General features: G+C 38.5%; 1 protein-coding gene and 1 pseudogene across 1 annotated transcript in view; both read right to left on the minus strand.

Moving 5' to 3' along the window:
- Positions 1-23,465, minus strand: part of MDN1 (midasin AAA ATPase 1) — a 165,075-nt gene that overhangs the window by 60,264 nt on the left and 81,346 nt on the right. The window contains exons 38-51 of the mRNA XM_008687583.2: positions 22,347-22,544; positions 21,158-21,265; positions 20,603-20,791; positions 17,608-17,697; positions 17,239-17,502; positions 16,804-17,065; positions 9,095-9,254; positions 8,157-8,273; positions 6,911-7,119; positions 5,683-5,831; positions 5,106-5,317; positions 4,553-4,773; positions 3,288-3,401; positions 991-1,123 (exon numbers count right to left, since the gene is read on the minus strand). Coding sequence (XP_008685805.2) covers positions 991-1,123; positions 3,288-3,401; positions 4,553-4,773; positions 5,106-5,317; positions 5,683-5,831; positions 6,911-7,119; positions 8,157-8,273; positions 9,095-9,254; positions 16,804-17,065; positions 17,239-17,502; positions 17,608-17,697; positions 20,603-20,791; positions 21,158-21,265; positions 22,347-22,544 — 2,426 coding nt within the window. The remainder of the gene's footprint in view (positions 1-990; positions 1,124-3,287; positions 3,402-4,552; positions 4,774-5,105; positions 5,318-5,682; positions 5,832-6,910; positions 7,120-8,156; positions 8,274-9,094; positions 9,255-16,803; positions 17,066-17,238; positions 17,503-17,607; positions 17,698-20,602; positions 20,792-21,157; positions 21,266-22,346; positions 22,545-23,465) is intronic.
- LOC103660118 lies at positions 20,036-20,448 on the minus strand (annotated as a pseudogene).

A 23,465-nucleotide genomic window follows, 5' to 3' on the forward strand; every position in this document is an offset into this window, starting at 1 on the left:
GAACCCTTGGAACATCAATCTCCTTCAACCTGCCATTCCCTTCCATCCCCTCCAAGTTCTGGACTAAAGAGATGGAGGTGAAAGTGATGATGACTGAGTTGGAGTGGGGGGAGTGGGGAAGATAGATGGCCGGGAAAAGCTGCATCCAGGTAGACTGCCAGGCTTTGCTGTGATCTGACAAACCACACCGTGAACTCTTAAAACTGGCCTTCATAAAATTAATCTCTGGTGTTGTAATTTACCTGGGGAGGCACAAGGGGGAGTTACTAGAAGGGGAGACAAGAGGGCCTTTGAGGCGCTAGTTCATACCATGTGCATGAGTTCACTTTGTGAAAATTCATTGAAACCAAATATACCTATTATTAAGTGTACATTTCTGTAATGTACATTATACCTCAAATATAAATTATTTTTTGAAATGTATTACATTACACTGTTTGCCAATTAAAAAACTACTGCTGGTCTTTACACTAAATGTGAGGAAAGACCAGCTTATATAACAATTAAATAAATTTACATGTTAAGTGTGCACGTAAGCATGCAGGTGCTACATGTCTCCTCAACATTTGCAGATGGGAAATGATATGGACACAAGGCTGAGGAAAGGACCTGTGAGAGAACAAGCAGGTGAAAATGGGAGGAGCTGCCAAGAATGAATAGAAAACAAAAGAAACATGGCTATCCTAGGATAAAGGATTAATTGCAAAATAAAATGCAACATTAAGTTAGTGTATCTCTTAAAGCATCCTATTAAATTATTAAGAACTTGCAAAATTTACAGGCCTTTTGACATCAGAGTTACTTCACTGAGCACGGAGCATGAAAGAGAGGTGGTGATGAAGGCAATCCCATCTAACATCCCACTACTTCTCAGGTTCAGGAGAGCAAACACATGTAAGCTAAGTTTGACAGACTTTAGAAAAGGTATAATCTGTAAAGCTATATTGTACAATGAGGTAAACAGTGCCCAGAATAGCAGGCTTCACCTACTTGTTTGCAACAGACTCTAAAAGGGCAAAGAGCTGCTCAGGCTGGTCCATTTGTGGGTCAAAGTCCATCGAATTTCTAATGATGTCCAAAGCCTGCATATTCCATCGGGGGTCCAAAGGGATCACAAATTCATCTGGTTTAAAAAAAAAAAAAGCAAAAAGTAAAATTTTGAAGTTAAACTCCCTTGCCTAGAAAATTTCACTGGAAGATTTGCATTGTTTTAATTTGATCACATTCAGTCCTGATGGGGAAGAGATAGAATAGGAAAATTGCTGGATTCAGCCCACAACACTAGAAAAGTAAATTTCAACTGCTTTTACACTATTTCCTTTCTAAATGTGAAATTTCTGCTAGTCCTGAAAATTCATTCCACAGTGGGATATAAGGTAATCCCTCCAGAACATAAGCATTCCAACCAATACACTCACTTGCTCAGGTCCCACTGCTGGTCAGAAAACAATCCATGAGCTTAATCACCCAATCTGCTGTCATTAATCTCAAAAAAAACTAACTCACATGGTGGAAAAATGAATGAATACGTCTCATTTGCTTTCAATAAGAAAAACCACTCAAGGGGCACCTGGGTGGCAGAGTCAGTTTAGTGTTCGACTCTTGGTTTCAGCTCAGCTCCTGATCTCAGGGTCACAGGATCAAGCCCTGTCTCAGGCCCTGCAAGTGCAGAGTCTGCTTGAGATTCTCTCTCCCTCCCCCTGCACTCACACACACAGGTGCACTCTCTCTCTCAAGCAATAAATCTTTAAAACACAAAAAACAAAACAACTTAAGATTTTGCTTAAAAGCTCTTTCTTAATAATCAGAGAATATAGCATCTGCAACTTCTTTGGCTTAAAAAACTAGGCACCTCTTCTGTAAAGCATCAGTGATCAGATCTGACCCTTCTCCAGAGGTTGTGAGAATCCAAGGAATGAGGTTAAGACAAAACAATGGTAACATTAACTTGAAGGTGGCTGGGTAGATCAGTGGAGCACTTCAAGTATTTAAAGGTATCTCCCCCACACTAGACTAACAAATGCCTACTGTCAACAGCAAAGTACATGAAGGAGGGAACCCATATTCCGAAGTCCAGTAAGACCACATGATCCAGAGCTATACACCAGAAAAGGCGTACCTAGTATGTTCCAACAGTGGGCAAATGATACTGGCTAAAAAGGGAACCTGCTACTCATACCCTACAACTGTTCCCAAAATTCTTTCATACTTGGGAAGCCATGATTTAGTTCAGCCACAACATGACCACCACAGTTTTCCCTATTGTTCGATTTCTTCCCAAACATTTACCTTGTTCTCTTTAGTGTACATAAGGTCATTGGTTTAGCACAAAAGCATCATGCATATTTTCTTCTAAACCAAATGGCAATGGTATGTTTTGATCAATATTAAACGAAGATGGGGTGGGAAATTAAAAACCTGGTTCTATGAAAATGTCCCTAATTTCCTCATTAATGCTTATGTTCAATCAACTTTATACTATTCTCTTCAAGTAAGTTTGTTATCTTACTCCTCAATTAAAAATAAATTCTGGGGGCGCCCAGGTGGCTCAGTCACTTAAGTGTTTGCCTTCTGCTCAGGTCATGATCTCAGAGTCCTGAGATCGAGCTCCATGTTGGACTCCCTGCTCCGTGGGGAGTCTGCTTCTCCCTCTCCCTCTGCCCCTCCCCCCACTTATCCTCTCTTTCTCTCAAATAAAATCTTTAAAAAAAAATAAAAATAAAAAAATAAATTTTGAATACCTCATTTGATTAGATAGCTTGAATGGCTGTTTCTTTTATCCTTATGGTTTTAAAACTTTATATTTAAGGCTTTATAACTTTTACTGAGGTTTTATATTTTCTGAAGTAATTCACACTATATTGTTTACCCATCAAGTCAAATAGCTCATAGTTTAAAACCCCTTCTTGTTAAGAATTCAGAATGCTCTGAGTGGAAGGGGCCCCGGAGAAACGAATTTAATTCCCGTATTTTCCAAACACAGGCAGTAAGTATGAATGATGGGTCTCAAATGAACAAGCCAGTTTGTGGCTGAGTTGGGCCCAGAGACCAGTCTTCCAACTCCTGTGCCCTCCCCATTGTTGTGTATCATCATCATCTTTCAAAGACTAAAGGAAAAAGGGACAGTTTCAAACAAAGAAGTGGAATTTGCATCTGGATACTGTGAGTCTTCCAAAATATAGGGTAACATATTACACTGGCAATTCTGACAGGTCTTTTTCCATGGACTTGGTGGGACCAGTTTCCTAAACTGTGCTGAGAACTCAAAATTAAATCAGGTGCAGTACCTGTTATATTTGGTTGTAATATTTTGATGACATTACTGACCCCAGCTGAGAGAGAATTTGAGTAAAAATTCCTAAGAGATGCAGCATTGGCTTCCAAATGAATCTGTATTGATTCTGCGGAGGAAGGAGAAGCAAATGTTAGTATTTAAAGTGGGGCTGTCCAAGCAAACGTTTTGCAATATGGAAACATCCTATAGTTGCACTGTCAGAGTAGCCACTAGTCACGTGTTAGTAAGCACGTGAAACGCGGACAGTGCATCTAAGGACTGGATTTTACATTTTACTTAATTTCAATTAATTTATATTTACATTCTAGTAGCTACCTGTGGCTGGTAGCTCTCATATAAGACAATGCAGATAATACATAAATTCTCTCTGTGCAGTTTTTAGGCAGATCACATGCACCACACAATATACACAGTCTCTGGCTAAGTTCTCATGAATAGAAAGGTTCATGTAGGGGCGCCTGGGTGGCACAGCGGTTAAGCGTCTGCCTTCGGCTCAGGGCGTGATCCCGGCGTTATGGGATCAAGCCCCACGTCAGGCCCCTCTGCTATGAGCCTGCTTCTTCCTCTCCCACTCCCCCTGCTTGTGTTCCCTCTCTCGCTGGCTGTCTCTCTCTCTGTCGAATGAATAAATAAAATCTTTAAAAAAAAAAAAACAAAAGAAAGGTTCATGTAAACTCAATTACTTTACGCAAAAAGTTCTACCAACAAATTCCAAGTCCTATACTTTGCAACCCATGCAATGTTGTTATTGTTGGGCTTTCCTCTTAAAATGAAAAAAAGTACAAAGAAATTAAGCATGACAAATTAGAGCACTGGAACTAAAATAAGTCTCTTATGCACTTTTAGTCTCCTAAGTCTCTTAGGAACTAAAATAACTCTCTTACCAAAAGCAACCTTCCCCAGATAAGAGGGTAATACAGGAGTACAGGAACATGTTCAAAAAATAAACAGTAACATAACAGTACATTTTCCTTTTGGATTTGATAGAAAGGTGGAAGATCCTGAAATGCTAAGGATTACATGGGGGCAAAGTTTCTCTTAGAACATATCTAAAGGCAGATATATATGTGCCTCAATTTTTTTTTTAACAGCTATACAAACAGTAATGCCAAGTCACAAATTTCTTGCTATATCTCCCAGATACAATTTTAACAGTGTCGTGTTAAAAATAACAGGATAATACAGCTACTGAGGCACTAAAATAGTGTAAGCGTAAATATATTCACTTATTATACAAATTAAGTTTTTTTGACTCACCCAGCCCCTGCGGTATATTCTTGGCTAAATGATAAAGCCATTTAACTCTGAGCATCCAATCTTGATTGGTTGCTCTTTCTATAAGCAATTTAACAGCCATGGCCAGAACATCTGGTTCATCGATCCAGTAAGTATCCACTTCAACTGAACTGAATTTCAAGCTCTCAGGGTTAGAAGACTGCATGATTTTCTCTAAGTCTGGCAAGGTAAGAGGTTGAATCCTGAAATTCATTAGAAAAATAAGGCAAAGTCAGTACTAGAATAAACTTTCATTTTATTTTATTCATTATATTTCAAAGAACCAGGAAAATAACTTCATAAATATCGGATCCAAGAGTTAATGGGGAAAGATTAATCCCCTTCAAATGAGGATAATTAAAACATACTGAGTAATAAATAATAGGGAGCAATATTACAATGAACAAGGAAATTATGACAGCTGGGTAATAAATGACCACGGAACATTCTGGTCAAACATGTTGGGTCATGACCACTACCATCAGAAAAAAAAAGTCAAGATGCCAAAGAGACACAGGCTGAAGGCTCCACTAACCTGGCCCAGCTGCTGGTTTTCATGCTCATCCTGTTGAGGCAATATACTAAGATCTGTCCATCACTTCGGACGATAGACAGGTGAGAATCTTCTGTAGCAAAGAGAGCCGAGGGCAGAGAATCTGGCCACAGGCCCATGGCAAGGATGGAGTTACCCCAGGTTTCATGTGCTCGCAGAGAAGAAACATGTTTCTCCAGTAAAGTCTTCACGAGCTGGTAGGAGATAAAAACACGTGGTGTACAGGCAATATGTAATTACTATCACCAGAAACTAGCAGAGTATTAAGAATTTTCTAGGCCCTTTGTGATCATCTCATGACAACTCTTATCACAGCCTTCAGTTTTCAACATTACAAGCTAATTTCCACTTTGTCTGATGACAGCTAAGTTTCAAAGAAGTAATATTTACATTTATTCTATTTTCCAGAAAAGTACTTAGATGCCAGATCTCTACTAGAGAGTAACTGAAGTGCTCTACTCTCAGTTCATTAAAGTTAACATCAATAGAAAGAATTTCCTCCACCTAAACAATGTAGAGTGTTATAACTGAGAAAGCTGTTTGAAACACTTCATAGTACCTTCTGGTTTGCTGGTGAATGCTGGGAGCAGACATACGCTTCCCAGCATACTTCAGAAAAGGCTTTGTCTAAACTCAGCCCTCGCTGTAGGTACTGCACAATGAGTAAGGCTGTCTGGATTAGAGTTGAAATAGAGGACGTTGGAGAACCTATAAAGAAAAAAATATCGCCATTTATGAGCAACAGATTCTGCAAAATCTGCAATGAAATTAGATATATTCATCTTCACATCAAACTTTGTTCCACCCAAATCCACCCAGATACTTACCTTAGAAAGCCTTCTATTTAAAAGAAAGAAAGAAAGAAAGAAAGAAAGAAAGAAAGAAAGAAAGAAAGAAAGAAAGAAAGAAAAAAAGAAAAAAAGGAAAAAAAAGAAAGCCTTCTAAGTGGAATCTAGGGTCTCAGTAGCACATTATGGACTTGTGGAAACATTCATATTCCTTCCCTATCCTGCCTCCCTCCCTCCCTTTCTGGCTGTCAAAAGCTTATTGCAGGAAAGTGACAATTACAAGCATGACAAAGCCTGGTATATATATCCTTAATCTAAAGTTGATACACACTCAAGTGGCAAAATGAGCATGGCCTCATAAGGACCATGTGCTTTAAAATCCAACAGAACTACATTCAAACCTCACTGCTTGGCTTTAATGAGTTACTCAACCTCTCTGAGCCCTAACTATAAAATGAAAACATGCTTTGAAGAACTAATGTGAAAACTAAAAAAGCAACTGACACTGTACCTAACACATAGCAGTTACTCAATAAATAGCATTTCATTTTTTATCATTACCTTTGTTATTCCTGCCTGTTCCTGTATATTTGGACATTTAGAAGAAGCAACACCTGTTTTAAGCAGCTCAAAGTTCTCTCTTTATTCTACCTTCAAAATACTCAATGACCACCCTGAAGATAAGATGGACAAACTTTACGAATTTTAGTGCCTGAAGCTGTATTCCTCAAAATAAAGGTGTCCAAATGAATCCATCAGAATTACCTGGGAAGATTCTTTAAAATATTAATATCTGTGCCTCACCCAGACTTGCTGAACCCAATCTCTTAGGAGGAAGAAAGGCATCAGCTACATTTACATTTTTAACACATTTTTCTGGTAATTTCTATTTGTATGTACACTAAATTTAAGAACTCCTAGATTAGCAGTCAAATGGAATAACATAAGAATTTCTAGAAGAATAAAACTCTGCAGAGGCCTAGAAGCCCAGCACCTTACCTACTATAGTGCTTTGGATCTCTGTGTGTAGAGCCAAGAGGCTGTCGCACACACTATCCCCCACCAACCCAAGGCTGTGCAGCAGAACTTTCAGATCCAGGTCATCTGGGATGTTCCCATCCCCTTCTCCTGAAATGTAGATTTCAAGTCCACGATTCCTCATAGCTCGGGATATTTCTCCATGAAGGGGATCCATCGAGAGAAAAAGTCTAGTAATACAGCAATTCAAAGAAAAAAAAAAATTAAACTCCCAGTTGCAACGAATGAGGTAGTTCAGCAACAACTGGTGAGGGCAAATCCTATGTGGTTCATCTTCAGGGAGCTCATCAAGGGAGATACCAGTAACTCAAAGTCTGCTACTTTCATCTCTATTCTATCCTCTAGTGCCAAAATGTATCAATACAGCAAAATCAGTTTCTCTAAACCTACTCTCCTTAGCAACTATTGTTTGTCTAGTGCACCTTTAATGCTATCTGAGAATGTGAAAATTCTTACTTTCAGATATTCCCCATATGAGACAGTGCAAATTCATCATTCTAACTGACCTACAGATATCAGAAAAGGGAGCAGTGTATTCTCCTGAAACAATTACCTTCATATATTCAATGTCTAGCAACATCTCCACCTAGCCATCTGACATCTCCAATGCTACACAGCGGATTCCCTGCTGACCTTCTCCATACCAAACCTGCTCCTTTGCCAGTCTTCCCTTTCTTAATAAATGACTCCCACATTTACCCAATTACTCAAGCCAAAAACTTAGGTAAAATCCTTGCTTCTTTTTTTTCAACCCACACATCCATCAGCAAGTCCCACGCATATGGCCACACTAGTCTAACCTATCCTGTATATTACCTGAACTACTGCAAAAGACTTGTGCTCAGTCTCCCTCCTTCTACCCGTCAGCACCAACCCACTACAGGGACCTCACCTCTCGTTTATTTTTTTATTACTTCATGTTTTTAAAGTAAGCTCTGTGCCCAGTGTGGAACTTGAACTGACAACCCTGAGATCAAGAGTCACATGCTCTTGAGCCAGCCAGGAGCCCCCCCCTGTTTACTGATATGCTCCCAGCGTCTGGCAAATAACAAAGCCTCCATATATATGTATTAACTGAATCAATAAACAGGTGAACATACTTATGACTGGATGCATAAATATAACACGTAAGAAGGTCCTATCAAATGTCCACCTCTCCCATTGAGGCAGTCAGATTCTTAGGCAGAAACTTAAGAGGCATGAATACCTGAAATTGGGATTTGGTGTTATGGTGGGAGTGGATCCATCTACCATTCCTCTCTCACTAAGAGTGAGAACACCTCCGGGTTCAAGCAAAGCATTCAAACGATCCAGCACTGATGGGCTACACAGAGAGAATTCAAATACAGTGGTGACAGACTGACATGCTGCATAGTTTCTACTTTTCCTGGCACAGGCCTCCCACTGCTCCTGACCCATGTCCTCCTTCAGCATAGAACACTCCCCCATATAGAATTGTGCTCTCTCTCCCTATCCATTCCCCCTTTCACTCCCCAAGGCATGTTGCCCAGAGATTCATACAAAGTAAAAGCACAAAATATTTGTTCAGTAAGTAAATAAAATTAAGGAAAATTGTTCCATGATTTATAGCTCTTTTTGTTTCCCCTTCTATCTCCCCTACTTCCCAACATTATCAAATCAATCTGAAGGCAATTCAAACATTCTGAAAAACAATCCAGGTAGAGAAACCCATCATCTGACCTGGAGTACTTTCTGTTATGCTGTGTGCTACGGCAGTTTTATGATGCCTTTTTCCTTACTTTAGAATCAAAGCAATACACAACTGATGCACACTTACTAAACGTCTGTCCCATAAAAGATGCTCCATTTCAAAAATCTGCCCTCAAGAATGCCCCTAACAGAGAGTATTTTTGATGTTAAATAAAAAGGTCTACCTCAAAAATGGTTGGAAAAGTAATCCAATTCTGTTAGCCTTCAGTTTAGTTCAGAACAGTCATACAGAACTAAAATCTTGCAGCTAATGACCAACTCCCTTTGTTTGTCACAAGGATCCGTCTACAGAATATGGTTGAGGATATGTTTCTGGTTAACAATGGGTTCAAAATACTACGGCTTCCAACTGGGTTTCTACTTTGACAAGCATATCCCAAATTTCAATCTTGTGATTAAGCAGAAGGTTCTTACTTGCAGAAGTTAACATTGTCCATCAAAAGCCAATCTCCAGACTTCAGAGCCTGAACCAACATGCTGTCAACCCATTCAAATGTTCCATGGCTGTGACCACTGGTGGACTGCAGAAGCTTCACCCCAAAATTTCGGAACTCTTCCACAAGTTTGGCAAACTCTGAAACGTCACAGCCACAGCACTTAGTTTCAAATCAGGGCAATAAAAAAACCAACAAAAGAAAAACAATATCCCCTAAGAGTTTATTAAGAGAAAATCAGAAACTTATGGCCCAAGTTTTAAAAGTTTGGTAATAAAGCACAAATAGGTTTTTGTTTTTGTTTAAACAAAACAGGTTAAAAAAAATTAGGTCTGGTAGCAGAAAATACTTTTTAATGATTTTCTGAATTAATGGCTAGGTAGAGGTGACTCAAAGGTGACAGAAAAGGTAAATAATCTTTGTTACAGGGGCGCCTGAGTGGCTCAGTCGTTAAGCGTCTGCCTTCAGCTCAGGGCGTGATCCCGGCGTTCTGGGATCGAGCCCCACATCAGGCTCCTCTGCTAGAAGCCTGCTTCTTCCTCTCCCACTCCCCCTGCTTGTGTTCCCTCTCTCGCTGGCTGTCTTTCTCTGTCAAATAAATAAATAAAATCTTTTAAAAAAATAAAAATAAAATAATAATCTTTGTTACAATTTCTCAAATGAGACAAGGAGAATAATGACTCCCACCTATTACTGTATTCTTGTCAAATGAAAGGGCACTAAAAGTTGGCACAACGAAAATCAATGTCATTAAACCAGGCTTTCTTTATAGTGACCATATCATAGGATTACAGTAACAACTGCTATTTATTTGCCAAGTGATGTATAGTTTATATAGCCCATCCCTAGAAATTTTTAAATTGCTTTTTAATTGGAAATTGCCTTATGACCCTTGTTCATATCACAAAGTATAATGCATTGGACCCCATGAGGAATAAGGTTTTGACATTACCTCCACTGTTAACAACTAAAAAACTATACAAAATATATCACAACAGGGCTGTGATAACTGAGGAAAGAAAGACCTATAATAGCCCTTGATTTCTGCATGGAAGCAATTTCTGGATTGCAAAAGCAAGGAGAGGAAACTCAAACATACCACTGAGGTCTCACTGATTTGAGCAGACAGACTAGAAATCAGGGAGGCCAAAGCAACTAGACTGAAGGGCAGAGCACTCGAGGTGAAGGAGCTACTCAAAGAGCTCCAGAAATCTAGATAAGGGCCTCTGGAGTCTTTGGCGAAATAACAGTCTGTACATGCACGTAAAAGGTGAGGCTCCACAAGGGTGGGAAAACTTGCAAGGAAGGGACAATTGCTGGGGAGCTATGATTAGAACAACTCCCAGAGTTCATACAAGACTGAGTATTGCTCCAGTTCCCACCAGCCAAACTGAAGAGACCCCACAGAATACACAGGCCATTCAGGAGAGATGCCATGCAAGCTCTGCCTCAATAGTGGGCTAATCTTGGGGTGCCTGGGTGGCTCAGTCAGTTAAGTATCTGCCTTCAGTTGGGTCATGAACCGGGGGTGCTGGGATTGAACCCCACATCGGGCTCCTTGCTCTGCGGGGAGTCTGCTTCTCCCTCTCCCTCCGTCTGCTGCTCCCCCTGCTTGTGCTCTGTCAAATAAATAAACAAAATCTTAAAAAAAATAGTGGGGCTAATCTAGCCCTAAGTAACGGTTACTCTGAACCGACCTTAAAAAGCTTGAAATCAAGCTTGAAAAGATCAAAATGATCTGGTTCAACATGGCGGTGTAGGAAGATCCTGAACTCACCTACCCCCATGGACACACTGAATCGATAGCTACATAGGTAACAACTTCCTCCAAAACAAACAAACAAACAAACAAACAAACCAAAACCCTGAAGTCTGGCTGAGTGACAACTACACAGGAGGCAAATGAAAAAATAAAACAAACAAAACAACCCACCGCACTGAAGCAGGTAGGAAAGGCTGAGAAATAATCTCACTGTAAACCCTATCCCCAGTACTGTGACCCACAACCGGAAAGGACCTGAAAACCTGGAGCTTCTCACTATGGAGCAAAAGGTTTGAACCACACATCAGGAATCCCAACTTTTAAAACATGTACTTGAAAGGCAAGCTCTCAAAACATCTACCATCTAAAAGCAACAGGGTTTGCATCCCAAGAACACAAGACTGTGATCAGAGAAAGGGCTCATACACTCAGACTCATCCAACCCCAGGGCCCAGCTCAGAGGCAGCCAACTACACCCAGATTTAAAGTGAAGGAGGCTTACCTGCTTGTATTAAAGACAGAACCTGAGGAGCAGGCATCTAATATAACATATATATCCTAGAGCCTGTTGGAGCACTCTCCAGGGAAGAAGACTGACAGATGCCATCTTTGGACTCTTCCTTTGTGGAGCTCAGAAGCACCAGTACCTCCCAGAAAGCCTTTTACATAAGTCTTGGGACCCTGATTTTTATTGCTACCACCCAGGGATGCCTCTTGATCCTCTGGCTCTGGAGGCCAGGAGAGCTTGAGTTCCTGATACCATGGGACTGTAATAAATCAGTATCACCCAGAAAGGAGACAAAATTGGTATAGTCTACCAAACATTCAAAAAGAATAAGTATCAATCTTTCTCAAACACTTCAAAAAAAAAGAAAAGAAAAAAGATGAAGAAGAAAAAGAGGAAGAAGAGGAGGGAACTTTTCCAAACTCATTTTATAAAGCCAGTATTACCCTGATACCAAAACCAGAGAAGGATGCCACACGAAAATTACAGTCTAGGGGTGCCTGGCTGGCTCAGTTGGTAGAGCATGCAGCTCTTGATCCGAGGATCATGAGTTTGAGCTCAAGCCCCATGTTGGGCGTGGAGCCTACTTAAAAAAATTATAGACTAATATCACTGATAAACATAGATCCAAAAATCTAACAAAACAATCAGCAAACTAAATTCAGCAAAAACAGTGAAAGGAACATACACTACAATCAAGTGGGATTTATTCCAGGGATGCAAGAATGGTTTAATATCCGCAAATCAATGTGAGACCACACATCAGCAAAATGAAGGACAAAAATCATATGATCATTTCAACAGATGCAGAAAAAACACTTGACAAAATTCAACATCTATTCATGATTTAAAAAAACTCTTAATAAATGGGTATAGAAGGAATATGCATCAACATAATAAAAGCTATATATGACAAGCTCACAAATAACATCATTACTTAACAATGAAAAGATGAAAACTCTTCCTCTGAGATCAGGAACAAGACAAGAATGTCTATTCTCGCCATTTTATTCAACACAATACTGGAATTCCAGGCCAGAGCAAATTAGGAGAGAAAAATAAGAGGCATCCAAATTGGAAAGGAAAAAAGGAAAACTGTCACTATTTGCATATGACACAATATTACATACAGAAAACCCTACACCATGCAGACACAGACACACACACACACATAGAATAAATGAATTAAGTTGCAGGACACAAGATCAATACACAAAAATCCATTGTGTTTCCATACACTAATAATAAACTATCAGAAAGTGAAATGGAAACAATCACATTTACAATCACATAAAAAAAAAAAATACCTAGGAATAAATTTAACCAAGGAGTTGAAAGATCTGTATGTTGAAAACTCCAAGACATTAAGAAATTAATGAAGACACAAATAAATGGAAATATATTCCATGCTCATGGATTGGACAAATGTTAAAATGTCCATACTATCCAAAGCAATATACAAATTAAATATAATCCCTATCAAAATTCCAGGGTTATTTTTCACCAAAATAGAACAAATAAGGCTAAAATTTGTATGGAACCACAAAAGACCCCAAATAGCTAAAGCAATCTTAAAAGAACAAGCTGGAGGCATCGAGTTCCCTTATTTCAAACTATATTTCAAAGCTAAAGTAGTTAGAACAGCATGATACTGGCATAAAAACAGACACACAGATCAGTGGAACAGAAAAGAGAGCCCAGAAATAAACCCACACATATATAGTCAATTAATTTACAACAAAGGAACCAAAAATACACAATGGGGAAAGGACAATCTCTTCAATTAAAAACAGTGCTGGGGAAATTGGATAGCCACATACAAAAGAATAAAAGTGTACTACTATCCTATACTACACACAAAAATTCAAAATGGATTAAAGACTTGAACAAAAGACCTGAAACCACAAAACTCCTAGAAGAAAACCTAAGTGGTAAGCTCCCTGACACAGGTCTTGGTGATGATTTTTTTTTTTTAATAGGACACCAAAAACAAAAATAAACAAGTAGGACTACATCAAACTAAAGTTTTGGAACAGCAAGGGAAACCATCGACAAAATGAAAAGGCAATCTACTGAATGGGAGAAAATACTTGCAAGTCATATATCTGATAATGGGCTAATATCCAAAATATATAAATAACTCATATTATATATCTCAATGGCAAAATTACAAACAAACCCATTAAAAACTAGGCAGGGGACCTGAACAGACATTTTTCCAAAGACCTATAGCCAAGAGGTACATGAAAAAGATACTCGGAATCATTAATTATGAGGGAACCGTAGATCAAAATCAGAATGAGAGATCACCTCACGCCTGTTAGAATGGCTATCATCAAATAAGAAATCACAAGTGTTCACAAGCATGTGGAGAAAAGGGAATCCTTGTGCACTACTCCTGAGAAGGTAAATTTGTACAGCCACTATGGAAAATAGCACAGAAGTTTCTCAAAAAATTAAAAATGGAACGACATATGATCCAGCAACTCCACTTTTGGGCATTTATCCTAAGAAAATGAAAACGCTAACTTGAAAAGATATATGCACCACCATGTTGGCTGCAGGACTGTTTACAATAGCCAAGATATGGAAACAACCTAAATGTCTATTCATAGATGAATGGATAAAGAAATTGTGGTGTGTGTGTGTATGACAGAATATTACTTAGCCATAGAAAAGAATGAAATCTTGCCATCTGTGACCTCAAGAGCATTATGCTAAGTGAAATAAGTCAGAGCAAGATAAATACCACACGATCTCTCTTATATGTAAGATCTTAAACAAAAGACCAAGTTTCTAAATACAGAGAACAGATAGGAGATTGGGGGAGTTGAGGGAGATAAATGGGTGAACTGTTTGCTCTGGTTGTATTTTTTGTTTTTTGGGTTTTTTTAGTCTAAATAGATCAAATAAAAATACACAATCAAACTAATCCATAAGCAACTTAACTGCTTACCACAAAGTCCAGAAGTCTTCAAAGAAATGTAGTTAGATCCTTGAAAAACAAAGGGGATAAGGGTGCTAACCCCTCCCATGCAGTCAAAAATCCACATATAACTTTTGACTCCTCAAAAACCTAACTACTAATAGCCACCTTACCAGTAATAGTCAATTAACACATTGTTTACATCGTATATACTATATACCGTATTCTTATAATAAAGTAAGCTAAAGAAAATTTTAAAAATTAAAAGGAAAATACATTTACAGTACTGTACATATATTTACTGGAAAAAAGTCCACATGTTAAGTGGACCCTTGCAGTTCAAACCTATGTTGTGCAAGGATCAACAAAAATGCAGCACTAAGCAACTTAATTCAGAATTTCCAGCCTCCAATCCAAATTACTAGGCACAGGGGCGCCTGGGTGGCTCAGTCATTAAGCGTCTGCCTTCGGCTCAGGGCGTGATCCCAGAGTCCTGGGATCGAGCCCCACATCAGGCTCCTACGCTGGGAGCCTGCTTCTTCCTCTCCCACTCCCCCTGCTTGTGTTCCCTCTCTCGCTGGCTGTCTCTCTGTCAAATAAATAAATAAAATCTTTAAAAAAAAAATTACTAGACACACAAAGAAAATATGACTTATAACCAGGAGGAAAAAGTCAACAGAACAGACCCAGAAATCATAGATGATTAAATTAGCAGACAAAGATATTAATACAGCTATTATAAAAAAAAGCACAAGCATTTAAGATAAACTGTGAACATAAGAACTAAATATATTTAATAGTCATACATCTTCATAGTAACGTTAAAAGATATAAATAAAGATAAAAAATATTTTTAACCAAAAATAAAATAGAAAAAGTGTTTCAGACTCACCTTTTCTCACTCTATTAATACCCCTAAGAAATTACTCAGTAAAAAGCAGTATTTAGCATGAGCTGTGAGAACTTACTCTAAATATTTAAATTTCAACTAAAAGATATATAGAAGCACTATACTAAAGGCTTTAAGGTCAGAGGATTAGATCCAAAACCTAGTTTAGTCACTTCGTAACTATACGATATTGAGTATGTTATTTAACCTCCATGAGCATCCATGTCTGGAGGCATAAAATGGAAATAATCCTTCCTTGTAATGCAGTGGTGTTGTGAGGTTTCAAAGTAAATATCTGACATAGGACCTACCACCCACTTGGAATTCATAGCCCAATGGTGAGTTTTACAAAACCCATCTTTTAAAAATATATATAAAGTAATGTATAACTCCATTAAATATCTCTAACAAATTTGAGTGAATGAGGAAAGGATTTCAAAACTAAATGGTGGGCTTCACTGGGAAGTGATAAATCAAATCAACAATAAAATAATTCTCTTGCCTAAGAAAGTAAACTGCTTGACCCACAGCCATGGATACATTGTTTAGAGAGCTAGAACAGAGGAGTCTCATTTGTTATCTCTAAGGAATCAACCCTTTGTAACCAGTTACAAACAGGCTTTGGAAATAAAAGACGACAACCACCGTGACTGACACAACCTATGAGCCTTTAATCTTCCCTATGAGCATGCTCGCCACCACCCAGAAAACTGCACCACAAAATGACAGAAGTGTGCATGTTAACTGAAGACTTTCTTCCACTTTTTTTTTTTTTTAAAGATTTTATTTATTTATTTGACAGAGATAGAGACAGCCAGCCAGAGAGGGAACACAAGCAGGGGGAGTGGGAGAGGAAGAAGCAGGCTCATAGCAGAGGAGCCTGATGTGGGGCTCGATCCCATAACACCAGGATCATGCCCTGAGCCGAAGGCAGACGCTCAACCGCTGTGCCACCCAGGCGCCCCTTTCTTCCACTTTCTATACAAAATTAATAAGCACATCCTAACAATCAACGTGGACTTCTATTCTTCCATTTAAAATGTTTAATTTCTTGGGAAGCCTGGGTGGCTCAGTTGGTTAAGCGCCTGCCTTTGGCTCAGGTCACGATCTCAGGGTCGTGGGATCAAGCCCTATATTGGGCTCCCTGCTCAGCAGGGAGTGTGCTTATCCCTCGCCCTCTTCCCCTCCCCCATTCCTGCTCATGTGTTCTCTCACAAGAATACTTTCTCAAATAATTTAAAATAAAAATTAAGTAGAATTCTTAATTTCTTGAGAAATTACTTAACTAGTTTTCTTAAAAGCCAAGAAAAAATAAAACCAGCTTGCATGCAAATGGTTTACCATTACAGCTGATTACACACAATATAAACCATCCAGCTCACTAACCAATTTCTTTGTTTTTTGCTTTGTTTAGGATCATCAATTCTGAATTATTTTACATTAGCTTCATTTTGCTTTCTAACACAAAGATTTTTAAGTTTTGTTGATAACTACTACATTAATAAAACATTACAGGTATCACCTTACAAATATATTACTACCTATATACGGACACTCTACAGACAATGCTACATACATATCTGATACACACATCCAAACACACATACCTGTCTTGGAGTAGGAGTTGATTTTATTGTTGAGTCGCTGCATAAGCAATAATACCGCTTCCAGCTTATTGACAATCTCCATTGTGATACCTTTACCACCATCTCCAAGACACTTGGGCTTATAGGTCAGAAGGAAGTGACTCCAGGCTCGTAGCACTACTTCCGCATCATCAGCACTGATAAGGAGGCTATCTCTTAACAGTGCCCTTACAGTGCCCTCCACCTTTTCAAGCAGCTGCCTCCACGGCCGTGTAAGATCAACCTGAAATTTCCAGAGCACAAACTCATCATAGCCACTGGCCAGAGTCAAAAGAATACTCCTTTAAATTTAAAAAAAAAAAAAAATACTACTTGTAATCACCAACACAAAAGACCATCAGTCAGACCACAGCATTATATATGCTTTGCCTGAAAATGTGAAGGCAGACCATTTACCTGCTCAAATCCACCCAGAAGCTCTGTAGTGTCCATTGCACTGTTCATTGCCATGATCTTTAATGTATGACCAGTAAGGTGTGCCAGGAGCTGGACCAGGCTGGTCTTGCCCACAGAAGCTGGCCCCACAAGGATGACCATCCAGCTCATCTGCACACACTTCATAATAGACTCCAGGGACCGTAATGACTGGTGCAGGAGTGACAGGGGACGGCGGGACAGGAGAGGAACGTAACTGCCACGGGAAAGGACTGAGTAGCCCAGCTGAAAAAGACATGCCAGTGAGATTTCACAAGTGTGCCTGCGGCTGGGAGCAGAGGAAATCAAAGAAAAATGTACAAGAATAGAGGATATTTCTACATGCCTCACCTGAACATCATAGGGAGTGATGTGAAATAGTCTGGTTCCCATGTATGGGTTGGAACTTGAATTGAACACATCCTTGAATACAGCAATGACCTAAATGAAGGTAATACAATCAAAACACAAATCACTCCACCAAATTCTGAGCAAAACCTTCCAGGAAACATGCACAGCAACAGGAGTCACAACACTGTGAGTGAACGAACACTAGTCACAATTTCTTTATCCTTTTGAATTTTCTCTTATAAACTTTCTCTTACAGATTACATTTATTTAAATCTTCAGGATGAAAGCAAACTGGTACTCAAGCAAAGAACAGTCACCTAAACTTAAACTATTTGAGATTCCAGTTGAGAATGTATCATAATTAAAGCCACGGATATTACTGCAAATCTACAGATGAAAAATGAATCTGCTTTCATCATTCAAGATACCACCTAAAAAGGCAGAATGTTAGTAGTAGTCTGAAGATTATGAAGAACAATGACCATTTCTTGAGCACCTATTATGTGCCAAACATTGTAGACGTGTTTTAATAGATTATTTCTGATCCTTACAGCCTTGCAAAATAGGTATCATTTCCACTTTATAGATATGGGTAACAGGATTCATGAGAGTTATAAGGGTTTACTCATGGTTAGTAAGTTATTTTAAATCCAAGCCAGTTTCACTCTAAAACACCATTTTAGCTTTCTATTTATGTAGAATGACAACCAATGTTATTTATCTGATTATTTACATTCAATTATCCCTTCCTTATCAGAAATACAATTAGAAAACTTGCTTTTAGCCCTACTTCTTTTCTGGATTTCCTTTTGAGAGGAGTTGGGGGAGGGGAAAAGCTAGAGGTGTGTAAAATACACTAATTTAGCCCAGAGCAGCAGGAAAAATTCCAGCCACCTACAATATGTACACCAAGTTGCATGTTTTTAACAAAGCAGCAATACTCATATTAATCATTGTACACTGGACTTAAGTCAGAAAATAAAAATAACAATATTGTAAGTCACAGGAATAAAATGTATGGCCTGGTAACCACAGTCAATAATACTGTATTGCATATTTGAAAATGGCTAAGAGAACAGATTTAAAAAGTTGTCATCAAAAGAAAAAGTCTTTTGTAACTATGTAAGGTGATGCGTATTAATTATACTTACTGTGGTGATCTTTTCACAATGTATACAAATACTGAATCATTGTGCTGTACACCTGAAACTAATGTTGTATGTCAATTATACCTCAACTAAAAAAATTAGTAAGAGTTTGAGAAACATCAGAAAAAAAAGGATAAAGATAAAATCATTATCAGTACCGAACGTCGACTAGGAGTCAAAAAGCAGCACAGGAGAAAAGTGCTCCTGTCACATTTTTGGGTCCAGGTGTTCAATGAGCTTACATTCTACTCCAAAGTAGATCATCCTCTCCTTTCCCTGACAGTTTACCAGAACTAAAATTACAAATACTTTCACAATGTAGTTTAGTTTTATAAAGTCAGATTTAATTTACTCAAACTCTTCCAGCTTTGATAAGCCTTTCTCCCATTACTATTTTTCCTCATTTTGTGTGTGTGTGTGTGTGTGTGAATTACAATAACTAACACAGAGAAGTGATGGAAACCTTCTGTACCTTACAGTGACATTCCATCTGACTAACATCAATAACCCAATAACTGGCCAGGGTCTGGCCACAATGAATACAGTATAATTAGTAACTGGATGAAGAAAATAAAATACTAGCCTATGGCATACGAATTATACATAATAAAATTATATTTTAAAAAACCTAGGTGAATATTTTGTCCTAATATAATGACCAAAAGGCACTTGCACATAATGAATGAGTTAATATCTGGCTACAACTGGGATATGGAAGGAAAGTTCTAGACTGGAGTGCTGGCTCTACCACTTACTACAGGTACTCCATGACTGTGGGCATTGAATCTTCATTGGTAAGAGGTCATGATAGTGCCTCCTGTCTGCAGCTACTGTGAGTATTCTGTGAGGATGGACTTTAAATACCAAAAAGTAAAATGAATACATTATTAGATTATTAGGCTAGGAATTATAGTGTTATTTTCTATTTACAAAGAGATATTTTTACTTCCATTCAGATACAGGATATTCTCTTATGTATCTACTTATACTTTGTAGAGAAAAGACTTTGTAACTCAAAGTTTATTTAAAAACAGAACACCCTTCCCCCCTCTACTGAGTATCACCTGTCTTCTCCTGTTTCTCCCCTTTGCACCTTGTAAGAGGATGAAGACCTAGTTTTTCATTACTGGGGGGCAATACTGTTTTAAGAATAAGGGGATTAAGATGAATAAATAAAGTGTGTACTCTGAAGCAAACTACTCTCCACTTTGAGACCTCGAGGTAGGTGAATGTTCAGTCTCTTTCCTTAACTTTGTTCCCTCCAGTCTGTGTTTTATTAATGCCAGTGCTTAAGCTTTGACCGCATACTTCTGCGGGGGGTACAGCTGCTCCTTCCGCTGCCACTTCTTGGCCTTCAGGTTTTCCTTGTGCTTGTTCTGCCAGTGGCACATGGCACGTTGTCTTCTTGGGACACAGATCCAGGGGATTGTACTTCTTGCCTTCGTAGAATCTCCTGAGGTTTCTTCTGCGTCTGGTTAATGACTGTGAGAACACGGGTGATGGATTTGCCAACAACTCGGACTTTAGAGAGCTTGGAAGCAGTGTCACTTGTCACTTTGGTGACACACAGCTGGGACAGCTCCATCTTCAGCTCTTCCAGCTGTGTAAGCAGCATCTCCCCCTTGCTGGGAAGGTCTCGAGCCTTCATCTTGGCCCTGTCTGCATAATCCACTGCTGCCGCTGCCACCGCTAAGAAGAGGCCGAGGGAAAGAGATCTTTCCTTAACTTCCAAATTCTAAGCAGCTTTACTGAGTTTAATATGAATTAGTGAGTATGCCCTTTCTCTCCCTTAGGAAGAAATCAACTTTCAGATGGAAAGAAACACAAAGAACAAGTGTGAAACTCACCTTTTCTTTGTCTTCCTTGGTTCTCATTCTCTCACCATAGACCAAAAACACATGCTGACCAGGATCATAACACCCAGGGGACTGGTCAACTAGCATCAACTGACACCAGCGGAAAAGGTCCCGAAGGTTGAATTCCCAGGGTCCTCCTTTTTGCCCCCATTTCTTCTCAACAGTCACTTCATGATCAATCTAAAACGAAAACACCATTATTGGGAAACATATCCCATAGGTAGGCGCACTGCATTAATACTATCAATGTACTACAAATGCATACCTAATCTGAAACAGAAATTAGCAGGTTTGATACAAATGTGTCTTTCTCCCAACCCAGACATCTAAACCAGGAATACTTTTGTAAGCATTAACATTGATACACACAATAGATCTGAATTACTGTAATCCTCAAATGAGTAGTTTCTTCCACTAGAAACCTGTACAATTCAATGTGGTTTATTTTAGAGAGACTGGTAAATTTGATAGTGTCCCACGATGAAAAAGTGATGGTTCTATTAAAGCATGAAAATAAAAAAACAATTAATACAAGTAGGTACCTACTTGGTTGTTGAAAGCCACCATCTTCTTAACAATATTTTTGTCAATGGCTGGAAACAGAGTACTGGCAATGAACTCCATGTCAATTACTGTAAGGGGATCCACAAAGACCTACAGAATCCAAAAAGAACATGAAGAAATGCTATTGCTTCTCTTTACTGAACACCAGGAAGGACAACCACTTATAAAGTAAAATTGTTATTTAACACCAAAGTAACAGTACCTCAGTTTAGATATATATAAAAATTCAGTTACAGAAATCTCTTTTCTTGCATTTTTAGGACACAGAATCCTATAAAATATTTGAAATACAGGGCAACAGAGGTTTTGTTGTTGTTAGCTCCACTCCAGTGAATGAAAGAAAAAAGATAACATACGACTTAAGTGTATTTGTTTATATTTTTAAGCATATATTTTTTAATTTCCTATGTATATAATGCCCTCAAAATTTTAGATGGTAAGGCATAGGAGCATTTACTTCAAAATCTCAACTTTCCAACTTTTGAGTATGTTTGAAATTCTTCATAATAAATTATTCTGAAAAGACACTCAGCAAATTATGGAAAGGGACATTAAAGAAAGCTAACAGCTAGAGCTATTTTCAAACCTGTAGACTAGTCAAACTTTGGCAAATAAATGTTAAAACAAGTAAGCATATGTGTGTACACACACACACACACACACACACACACACTCTAACCTCTGCAAATGAGAATAAAGACAGTAAGAAAGACATCAGATGTTTATAATGATTGACTCTGATATGGAGAATACTGGATTTTTTTATTCTTCCTGGTAGTTTTCTTTTCCTTCTCACTTTAACTAAAATGCATTAATTTCATCATAAAAAAATTTCAGTATTTTACTAGATCACTTAGACATTTGGAATGGTCAAAAACCGGCCTTGATCCTGAGGACGGTAATGGAATTCCTGGAGGGGTGGTCACCTTACTCTCAACTGATAACACACAGGGTTCTCCAGGACTGAAGACAAAGGGACTCACACCAGGAGGGAGGTGATGATGGAAATCAGACACACTGATATTCATCATATAGAGACATGGAATTGAGAAACAGATTGTTAAACTGATGCTCTCTCATTCTTACAGTGAACATCCTAATAGGTATGTGCCAGCAGTCTTATCACCTTCGACACTCCACCTTTGGTTCCCATGGCAACAGCAAATCTTACCTGAGTGAATCTGTTAAGGAAAGACCTCGGCAAGCCTTTCCTCCCACCTCCTTGTCTAAAAGGATTTTGACACCCGAAAATCTTCGTCTTTTCATGCTGTACTTGAAAACTCATTCCTAACTCAGGAACGTAGATTTCTCCTCTGTGGTCAAAACAAGCGTTGAGTCCTTCCAATACAGACTGAGATGCCAGGTTGAGCTATTTGAAGAAAGTATATATATTTATTACATACGCTATACAACTATAACAAAAAGAATAATATGCATAAAAATTGAATAGTGTCGTCTTCAGGAGGAAGAAGCTCAAGTAATTGATAACATTCCATTTTTTAAGATTTATTTATTTTATAGAGAGAGAGAGAAAAAGGTGGGGGAGAGAAAAAGGGGGGGAATCTCTAGTAGACTCCCCCATTGAGCACAGAGCCTGCCATGGGGCTCCATCCCACAACTCCAAGATCATGACCTGAGCCGAAACCAAGAGTCAGATGCTCAACTGACTGAGCCACCCAGGTACCCCAGTAACACTCTTTTAAGTCAAGTATATTCATCCTATTATTTCGTGTGTGTGTGTGTGTGTGTGTGTGTGTGACATCTGTGGTATATAAACTACCAATAACTTAAGTCAACTGAATAAATATTCGGACTGAATTTTTTAAAAAGCAGTTTAAATCTTCTCTAAAATTAAACTGTGTCCATTGTATTCAATGTAGGTATATGGACCTACCATGTACATCCCAGCTTACCAAAAAAAACTCGCAAGTATACAGATTTCACTTTTGCACTATGAGATCTTTAAAGATGAAGACAGCTCTTTACATACTTTAAATATCTTTCCCAGCTCAAATAATGAATGAAATCTCCAAATGGGCTTCAAAGTCATGAAAAAAACTACATAAGGTAGATCAACATAGCTAACTTCCACCAACATTTTTGTGGAAAAGAACAAATACATGGAGTTTCTGTGCCAAAAATGAAAAGAGCTGAATGGAGGTCTTCAGAAGGTAAGTTTACAGCTCAGGGATGCAAAGTGTGGCAGTTTTTAGGTAACAAGGAAAAATTCAATTAGGAAAATGCAAAATCAATAAAATGCAAATGGCCAAAAAAACCAGACTATATCAGA

Source organism: Ursus maritimus, unplaced genomic scaffold, assembly GCF_017311325.1.
Source record: "Ursus maritimus isolate PB19 unplaced genomic scaffold, ASM1731132v1 scaffold_13, whole genome shotgun sequence".
NCBI lineage: Eukaryota > Metazoa > Chordata > Mammalia > Carnivora > Ursidae > Ursus > Ursus maritimus.